The sequence below is a fragment of the Cavia porcellus genome, unplaced genomic scaffold, assembly GCF_034190915.1.
Source record: "Cavia porcellus strain 051 isolate PalLab524CR breed Dunkin Hartley unplaced genomic scaffold, mCavPor4.1 scaffold_1, whole genome shotgun sequence".
Classification (NCBI taxonomy): domain Eukaryota; kingdom Metazoa; phylum Chordata; class Mammalia; order Rodentia; family Caviidae; genus Cavia; species Cavia porcellus.
The window spans coordinates 39,998,952-40,009,419 of NW_026947484.1; the positions used below are offsets into that span (position 1 = coordinate 39,998,952).

The following is a 10,468-nucleotide window of genomic DNA, read 5'->3' on the forward strand; positions in this document are numbered from 1 at the left end:
CAATCACATCTTCTGGTTGGGAGTCTGACTCCCTTATTGGCTGCCTCAGGCCTTCAACTGCCTGCTTTGTGACATCATCCAACTAGCAGAGCTACCATTGGTTGGGCAAAGTTGTGGTTTCCAGGGAGTTGTCCCAAGGAAGTACTGGAATGAACAGCGAACAGTGCTCTTCCTACTGGACAATTGTACACTTTGGATTCAGCCTCCCAGATATCCTTCAATACCCTTTCCTTATCCTTTGCCTCACTACTTGCTTTACCCTTTCTCTGACTATGTCAGGTAAGCACACCGCAATTCCCAGGTCTCTGACATTACACATTACTTCCTACCCCAAATAAGTTGCTTAGTGGGGATCAATTACCTTGGAAGACTGGAGGATGTTCTTGAACAGGAAATCTAAATATGTACTTTGACTCAAGATTTGAATATGTATAGAAATGTGACTTAGGACACATGATTTACCTGTGCCAAAAAAAATGTTTGTTAATCTGTTCTTGGATCTAACTTAGTTCCTATGCTCTGTTACCTTTCTTTATTAATGTGGAATATTATAGGCCACAGGAAAAGAAAATTAACCAAAGCCATGTTAAGTGTGACAGTTTCAACAGAAAGTGACAACACCACAGTCAGAAAACACAACTCTGGGTCAAGGTAGTTCACCACTGACAGTGTCCCTACACTAGGGCTTCCACCTCTGCAGTGATGATGGCTGTTCACATGTTACAGAGGTATCAATCCGAAGTGGGTGAAAACACAGCGAGACTCCAAGGCACTAGGACTGTGCTAGATCCAGACAGATACTTTAGGAGAAGACATTTATTAGGGATTCCAAGAAGCAGAAGTCAACAGAAACTGTGTAGGCCAGGGTGATTGGGGTGGAAGACAGTATACAGAATGAGAAGGAAGCACAAAAATAAAAAAGTGAGGAAGGGCATGGGGATGTTCGCCGCAAAGGAATATCCTCTGTGGATGAGGATGAGAGGGAAACTTCACGGAGAACAAGGAATTCAGCAGACCACAGAATGAACACACAGAGCAGTCTCCTCATACAAGGGCAAAGAGAGGCTGCGTGCACAGCAAACTTCCTTGGAAGGTGTGAGTGGGAAAGTGAGTCTGGAATAGGATTTTCCTTGGAGAATGAGCCTTATCAGAAGTGCCACCTTCTTTGGACTATTGTTCCCAATTGCTCCTTCCACCACAGAGGCCACTTCAAAATACTTGAGAGTGAATATTTTCAAAGTGTGGCACATAATTCTTCCTATATATGCGATAAGTAATGTCACCATCCAGAGGGCCAGAAAAATAGTGTTGAGCATTCCATTTCATGTTGAGTTTTTGCTAAATAAGTTTTATAAAATGATGTTTACTACTACTTGTGTCTCAGAAAGACAGCTTGCTCTGTGTGCTGAGTAAATTTTGGATCAGAAGTGATCATCACCTTTATAACAGTTTACTCTCTAAAGCAGATTGCACCCTTGGTATCAACATCATTCACTAATGTTCATGCTCAAGAACCGTTTTCACACAGGAGAAGTAAAACAATTAGTTGGTTGCAATTAAAAAGAAAACGACAAGCTCCACTTCTTTCATTGGAGATTCATCTAAATCAATTTTGGGTGCTGCTGTGATATCCCCTACTTTTCAATGAATTGTTTCAGTTCCTGTTCTTCCAGGTACAGAGGAGGCTGAGGCATAATCATTGTAAGTAAAAACCCATGTGGGCAAACGACAAAACGTAAGAGAAAAGGAAAGGAAGACCTGGGGATTCAGATGAGTGACAGTGTCCCAGGCTTCAGTTACAGACTCTTAAAGGGGAAACAAAACAAAAGAAATGAAAAACAAATAAAGAAAATTCTAAGGATGGTACTAAGCAATGTATTATGAACATAAAGTAAAAAAGAGCCCACAGTAATCTGTCCAAAGTAAATGAAATTATAATATATATATATATATATATATATATATATATATATATAATTTGACTTGTAGTCTAACAGTGACAAGTGACAGTTTTTTCCCTCCTTCTCTCTGTCTTGCACTTCTGCTTCTTTTATTCCTCCACCTCCTCCTCCTCTGTCTCAGTCTCCTTCTCCTCTTTTGTCTTTCTTTTCTTGGTATCAGCAGTTAAATTCAGGAACATGTGCTTGCCACATAGGTGCTGTGCCACCTAGCTTCATACATGGCCCAGTGACAGTTTTCTTTCTAGGAGTGGAACACATCCTGATTGCTAAAAAAGACTGTTTATAGTAAGATGGGGAGAAAAATGGGAACTTTCATGATTCTCTTTCATTGTGCCCTTCCCCAGTGACAATACCCACTGTGAAATCTGGCTCTTGGGATGAGTATTTATTCCTAGGTGGTTGATTACTGAAACAACAGGGCATGAGCAGAATCATGGAATTCACTCATACTTGCTTTTTTACTCCATGCTGTGCTGGCTTCTTCTTTCTTTACTTTTGTTTTTGTTCTTATTTTCTTTTGCTTTTGCCTTCTTTCACTGTTTGTTTCTGAGATAAGGTCTTTATTTGTTAACCAGACAGGGTTTCAAATAAAATTGTAAACTGGTGATTTCTTCCTGAGAGCTGGCAACAGAGGCCAAGTACCACCACAGATAATGTACCACTCTCAACCACCTTGTGACTGGATTTAAAATGCATAAACTATGACTTCTGAGATGGATACATAATCCTTATTTGAGGCCTGTTGCACACTTTTCACAGAAAAAGTTTCCATGCTCACATTTGCTCAGGACCACTGCACTCAAAAAGTATTCCGAGGAGGGACTAACTTTGGTTCATCAGGTTTCCTACAACAAGGAAATCACATTTATTTTGCTGATGTAGCAGTATAACAGCACTTTCTCTATAGATCCACTATTCTTTCTCACTTGCCAACAAACTAGCAAATGAACTATGCTGTGACTCTGGTACCACACTTTTTATTATGTTCCATACACTTCTTTCTCTCTGTGATGCTATGGTTCTTCATTTAACTCTTTCTAAATCTGCAGAGCCTCCCTTATATTCCTCCATGCAAATCCTGGGTTCTATATCGCTTTCAAGCATGAGTGAACAGTCACTGTGTTTTGTTTAGAACCAATTTGAAGATGAGTAACTAGTATGTCGGGCAGATTAAAATACATTTTTCTTCTCTACGCAATTTCTTGAGAAAATGATCCTCAGGTACTCATGCAGATATAATGTCAGAAGCTAGGTGTGAAGAAGGGAAGGATAGAGTTCTGCAATTTACCAAGCACCTAGGGAAATACATGAGCCACGGGAGAAAGGGAGGGTCCTGCATCTGCACAATCAGGCACCAAAGAAAACAAGCTTAAGAGCCATTCTGTCTCCAAGCATGTGAGTAACAAAATCCCTACAAAGAGTTTCTTTCCAACTCCTTTGTGGCCTTTGTTCCCCTGACAGGGAGTCAGGGTCTGTAACCTGATCCTGTAAATGTCCTCACTCAACACCATTAAGATTACAAATGCTCTTAAAGATCTCTGAAGTGGGAAAGATTTCAAACCCAACTCTCAGGGTTATAAGTCAGGGTGTGTGCAGACTCCAGGGCAATCAAGGACAGATCAGGGTAAGGAAAAGGAAGTGGCTTAGGACCATTGAGCACCTGTGAGTGGGATATGTGGGGTCTTCCGAGACCCAGATGGCAGATACATAACTTATGAGAAGCTTGAGACCACTGCAGCCAGCTGGGGCACAGGAATGTCTCTCATTGTTGGCCTAAGACTGAAGACTGTACCACAGGCATTCCAGGTACAAGGACCTTAGGACAGGTAATAGTGATGCTCAACCACACTGAGAATTTGTCAGTCTCACCCATGTTTTCGTGGCCTTCTTGCTTCCTGCAGAACATTTCCAAATTCCACCATCTACTGGGACCTCCAGTGCTCAGCAGCTCTCACCTTGCATCGTGAGCAATGCTGCTTCTTTACCAAGTGCCTACAGCTCCAGCGGAGTAACACCTCCAGGCCTCAGTTCAGCAAGGCTCCTGCCCTCCACCTCTGCCACCTACTTCCAGCCAGTCATGGCCAGTACCTACATTTACCAACACTGTAGCACAAGTAGGTTTGCAGGGGTCTCTGGCCAGAGCCAGCTGTCCACTTCAGCTTTGCCATACCCAAGCCTTTGGCAGTGGGATCAGAGGGCAAGCTCTGCATACAGATATCCACCCCTCCATAACACTGCCATGACTGTCACTGAGCAGAGCAGGGTAGTGGCCTCAACACCCATGCCTGCCTGTGCCGCTGCCATGATCCCAGTATATCCATCTGCCAGCCTGGTTCCTGCAACACTACCAGCACACATGGCAAGTCAAGGACACGGCCACTACTACAGTCAGGGTGCCACGGGGCCTCTGCTGTCTGCAGAGGATGGAGCACCGTACCCATATGAGTGGGTGCCACACACAGGCAGTGGGGCCTTTGGGCCTCAGCAGCACATTGTGATGGTGCTGAAGGAGATCCAGCACACAAAGATAACATCGACCTCTGCTTCTCCAACCATGTACAATTCAGACTCTACGCAAGCAAGCACTGAAATGTGTTTTCCAGGTAGGTACTGACAGCAAGAAGGAAAATCAATGTGGTTAGCACACTAAAGAGGGTTGAATCAGCACCTTAATCCTTCTAAGTAAAGGGACAGACAGAATTTCTGTGCTGAGTCTTCACTATCTTTACAAAGCTCACTCCACTGCTAAGCTCTGCATGTAGGGAATGCAGGACACTGTAATGTCCATCCCTGCTGCATTGAGGAGAACTCCAGTTGCCCACAATTTTATGTTGGTAAGGACAGTCATTTTCCAATATTTGCACCAGGAAATATGGTATTTCATAGACCCTGTCCAACTCATGTGCCCTGGTGCCTGTCTTGCTTAAATTGAGAACATGAAATCTTTGTCTCTCTTGCTCCATGGTAGAAGTGCTCTTTGCAAGAAAGAGAGGAGAAGGGACTGGGTGAATCTGATAGCTACAATTGATCATCTTTATCACTGACTGTGAATATGTGAGGCTTTTTGCACATCTGTGTAAGTGTGTTTGTGTGTACGCATTTTTGCTGAGAGTGAGTGTGCATACTCTACTTGTCATGGAGCCCAGGGACTTGTTCCTCATAAGAAATAACCTACCACTGTACTCCAATCATTTTGTGCTTTGAAAACCACTTTCCCGTTCCTTTAAAACAGAACAACACTAGAAATTATGTTAGGAAAAACAAACATGGGGTGAATAGCAGGAAGAAGGATAACACATACCTCTTAGCTACAAACTAGTCCTGTCCATCATGATCAGAAAGAGCTCAAAGAAAGGTGGTGCTCCTCCTTGGGCTGCAGAAGGCTGCGCTGGTATAGACCTTTTTCATTGTTTCATTTGCAGTGAAGGAAACTTGCGCAGAGCAAGACAGATCCCTGGGATCAGAAGATCAGGTCCAGGAAGTGGATGCTTCACAACTTCGAGAATTCATCCAGTCTTGCACAAGCAGCTCTACTCAGTTGCTTGAGGTAAGCCCAACAAGTGAGTTTGGTGATAATTCACAGAGAGTGACTCAAAGAACTCCATTCATCACATGAATTTGGATCGTACCTGGGACCTACCAGGGAGAAACATGGATAGTGTTAGAGGCAAGGATTCAAAGCCTATGAAAACCCACCTCATTTACACTGGTAATGAATACCTGCCTCTCTTCTCTTTACAGGTCCCTGAACCTCCAGGCCTGCTGGCTTCAACTGAGTTTCCAATCCCTGAACAGTTGGGGCATTTAGATGGCCTCGGGAGAAAACACCACCTGAGTCCTCAGCAAGCAGGGACCCTTGACAAGGGGATGGAGTGGAGTCCAGGGTGGGCAGATGTTGGGGCCCTAGTGGAGGACATTCAACTTCCTCAAGTGCTCCATCCCTTAGAAGATCTTGAGGACTCCAAACAGCCCACAGCCATGGAAGCCCATGATGATGGGGCCATGGATGTGAGTGGGGCACAAGAGAGTTCAGGGATGGAAAACTGTCCCTCTCCTCAAGGGAGGGAGAGTAAACATAAGGCCTCAGAGCCCATGGCTGTTGCCCCAGATGCTAAGATCCAGGTGAAGGAGGACAGCCAGTTAGGTGTCCCAGAAAGCCTTTGCAGTGTAGTGGCCAGTGAAAGGGCTTCTGAGAGCAATACACAGAAGGCACATAGAAAGTCCCCCAGAGGAGCATCAGGCAGGCCCAACCAAGATAAGGGTTGTGGGCAAGCTCGGGCCAAAAAGACCAACAGAAAGAAGGCAGCAGAGAGAAGGCAGCCAATACCCCAAATCAAGGCTGAAGACAAACCCAGTGCAAACAGGAAGCGCAAGAGACAGCCACCCGTGCTTGGCCAAGACTCCTTCAAAATGCCTCGTACCTGCCTCGGGATGCACATGCTAGAATCCGTGCAGGTTTTCCACCCATTAGGGAAGAAGCTAGATAAGAGAGCTGGGCCTATTTCCTCCCAGGCCCTGGGAACATACAATGTCACCAAAGATGCCAAGACTTCGCACGCCACCAAACCATGGCCAAGGGCCTCACATGTGGGAAAGGGGACTGAAAGAGCTAGGGACAACTCCCAGAACCTGCAGAAGCCTGGTCGAACAGAGGACTCAAATGCATCCCTGTGTGAGCGCCCGCCACCTGGGCAGGTGAAGTTAATACCTTTGCAGTTTCCCAGTCCTGTAAAGCCTCAGGAAAAGCCTGTCTCTAGAAGGCCACAGGCTTTTGCTTCAAGGAGACCCACTGTAGCTCACCATGCTGGACCTGCAGCTACTAGCACAGCTAACTCATCCCAAAGAGCTTGTGCAAACCCTTCTCTGATGTGCACTATCAAACCACCTCAGACAATGCCAAGTGGTACCTGCCCACCACAACTGACCACCTCCACCCAGCCTGGACTTCCTCAGTCTGCAAGGTGTAAGCCTCCATGCCAGATGACACCACTGATTGCCTCTCTCAGAAGGGAACCTGTTGCCTGTGCTGTGACCAAGCGCAGGTCCCCACCTCAGCAGCCAAACCCATTTCTCCTGGAAGACTTCAGTCGCCAACCGATTCCCTGGAGGGAACCCAACGTGCCTGAACCTGTCATGTCCAGCCCCATCACAGCGGAACAGAGGCCAGAGCGTGAGGCCATGAAGAGGCAGGCTCAGCGAGAGCGGGAGCTTGCGGCCCAGTACACATCCTTAGGGAAACTGCAATTCTTTAAGCAGAGAGAGACAGACAGGGAAATTGCCCAGTACTATGGGTATGCAAGATGAGAGGCAGCAGCAGAGTCCAGCCACCTTGGCCTCCAAATAGTTTCCCCCATGGTATGTAGATATAGATAAGTAAAAATTTGATGAATCTAATGTCATGCTGAGAGGGAACAGAATCACAAACACATAAGTCCTCAGCAGAGGAATTCAGTAGAGCCCATAGATAGGAAATAAAAGTCACCTTTTGAGTTCTGAGATGCTGCTGTTCATTCTGGTTTCCCTTGGCACAGTTAGAGATTAAAGGGTCCATCAAACTGAGGAACTTAACGCTGAATTGGGGAATATGGGCACACAGGTGAAGAAATGAGCAAAGAGAAGTAAGATTTGAGACAAAATGGCCAGAGAAGTGAGATCATAAATACATGAAAAGATCACGTTCTGGTAAAATTATAGGGGACAGTAAATCTTCAGTTGTAGTGAGAAGGACATGTTTGGGGTAAGGTCCAAGATGCCACAAGATGGGTATGAAAGTATCATATCCCCCCTTATGGAAATTAGCCTCCTGCCATGTGACTGAGCAGCCAGGCCCTCTGATGTAGCCTTCATCTCCAACATTCTTGGGTCATCTAAACCTACACAGGGAAAGTTGAAGGCCAAACTCTGGTGAAGGTACAAGGGGGCATTGCGTGGGTTCACAAAGGTCTTATGGACAGCAGCTAAATGAGCACCAGCAGCACAAGGCCCACCTAGAACCTGATCCAGAATAGAAATCAAGGCATCCAAATTCTCCTTGGTCCAAAGTTGCAGAGGTGCATACTTAGCTAACTGCAAACACACCAGTTCAGTTTCACTGTGTCCCTTTTTAAGCCAGTCTACCAGTGGTGTCTTATTTCTCTACCTTCAGAGCCAGTAAGGTATCACTTTGGGCCTAGAGCCCCCTGATATCCTCACAGAGTGTGCGAGTGCCAACACTCATGTGTTCAACCTCAATTCCAAGGCCCTGCTTCCACATGTTTATAAGATGAAACTTTGAAGTTGGAAATCTAGAATCCAGTTCAGGCCTACTTTTCTGAGATCTGACATGTCCCACCTTCTGAAATGGCAGCCATCAGAATTGGATAGTAAAGATATTCAGACTCAGTTTCAGGGCAGAAGAGCACAGTAACATCCTCAGGCAGCTCAGGATGCAAGCATCAGCCTTGCAGGTGTGTTTCTTTAGAATGCTGGAAGACTGGGACAAAATCATAATTTGGGGGTGGAGCTGATGGGTGGGAATTGGGGGACAGGAATGGAAAGGAATGGGTCATCTGCTTGAGGGCAAAGGACCCACACTATGGAATTCTACTAATTTAGATTTTGAAAATACAGTCTTCAGCAGGAATTCTCCATATGAAATTCACTTAAAATGCAGTCCACTGGCATTCACTCTACCATGCAGTTTGTAGCATTTTCATCATCTCAAGGGGAAACACTTGTAACCCATTCCCACTCTCAACCACAAACCTCTCTACATGTTCCTACCTGCACACTGTCCACACCTAGAATCACACAACTACGCACAGGGCTGGTCTGGAGTCTTTCCTCAATAGCCTATTTTCTGGGATTGTCTCCATTTTGGGCACCACCTGCCTAAATTTTCACCCAATTAATAGATTAGGCTATAGACAATATTAAGTATTTTTCATGGTTGAATGATAGTGACTCGGGAGTTGGGTCCTGAGCTCAACTAACTGAGACTTCCAAAATCACAGCCTCTCATTGTAGAAGAATCACAGATACCAAAGTATATTTAAATAAAATGGACTGTTCATACTTTACCAACTTCCCAGCTATGATCTTCACAGCTCTCTAGGGCACATACACTTTGGACACTTAATCCATTCTGCTAGAGTAACTGTAGACTCATACCACCATGTGCACCTGCACAACTGATGTAAAAGTTTAACCACTTATTGAAAGCTAAAATTCACTTGAGCATTTTTGTTAATATTACAGATATAGTGAGGGACCCTTCATATTTCCTGTTTCTTTGAAATCCTTTTCATCAATTTTGGGAGTGAGTATGCCCCAGAGCAATCCATGTAGGCATCCCTGAAAGGGGACCACCCACAAAAGGATTCATCATCTAGATTCTATAACCCAAAGCCCAGCTCTACACACATTGTACTCATTAGGAATCAAGACTGGTTCACAACCATAGAACAAGTTATAGCATAAAATGGCTTCTAAGCCACCATGCTTCAGTTTGTTATTTGCACAGGTTACTTCCAGGTTATTTCAGTTCCCGGGATTTGTTTCCCAGAAACAGCTGGCCACTATGATGCAACAATGATTGTAAAAATCCATCCCGGTGTGACAAGCAACTTTGCCTCTGTACTTCACTTGCATAAAACAGTCACCACTGAGTGTTTGGGAAAGGTATTCTTTGGGAGTAATCCTAGTCAGTTCCATTAGTGTAAAAGAATCTGTTCATTGCTTCCAAACCTCCTGAGGCACTGCTTTCCCTGGTTGCTGTGTTGCTGCAACATTCAGGTTTACTGACAATGAATGGCTCCACAGGCTCTATAGGCCACCATTTGGGCCCAGCATGAGGCAGGTATCTCCAGTTTGTTCAATGGGAAATCTCTCCCTGGAGATATTTTTGGAGTCCCTTTGGAGGCTTGGATGTGAGGCCATTGCTTGATGCTATCATCCACAGGTCCAGGAAGAGGAAATGATGCAGTGGTGTCTTATCGATCAAATGACATAAGTTCCCCTGGAGCACCTTACTCACTCTGTCATTCCTGTTCACCTTAAGAAGGAGAGGTTGAGCACTACTCTTTTGTCAGGGCCACCTCCATGGGACAGGGATTGGAAAGCTTAACCTTTGAATGCCTGTTGAGTGAGTGTGTTGAATATTTGTGCTTCACAGTGAACTGCAGAGACCATTCAGTTTGCTGATTGGGCCCTAACTGCTGGTTTGGTGGATGTGTTAAAAAGGGCACAATGGAGACTCTAGTCATGAGCTCCTTCTTAGTGCAGATGGTCCCAACTTGCTAAGAGTCATATAGTCAGGCAGGCATCATTTCTGGTCTCCCTCACTGAGGGGTTCCTACACTTTGTTGTAGCTTCATTCAAAGGTACATCATACATATGTAAAGAGTCAAAAATAGGATCCAGCTAGTCAAATCCATAGTCTTTGATTGTAGACTCCAAAATTTTAGCAAGGACTTTAATGGTGACTATATATAGAGTTAAAAGGAAGCCAAACAGCTGCTCGGGCCATC

At 44.9% G+C, this 10,468-nt stretch overlaps 1 protein-coding gene across 1 annotated transcript; it reads left to right on the plus strand.

Annotated features, from left to right (window-relative positions):
• The first annotated feature begins 149 nt into the window (after positions 1-149).
• On the plus strand, positions 150-7,412 carry LOC101788437 (uncharacterized protein C2orf78). Its single transcript, XM_005004590.2, has 4 exons — positions 150-279; positions 3,863-4,564; positions 5,384-5,508; positions 5,703-7,412. Exons 1-4 carry the CDS (start codon positions 150-152, stop codon positions 7,263-7,265), a joined length of 2,520 nt encoding a protein of 839 aa, XP_005004647.1. The 3' UTR covers positions 7,266-7,412.
• Positions 7,413-10,468: the final 3,056 nt, after the last annotated feature.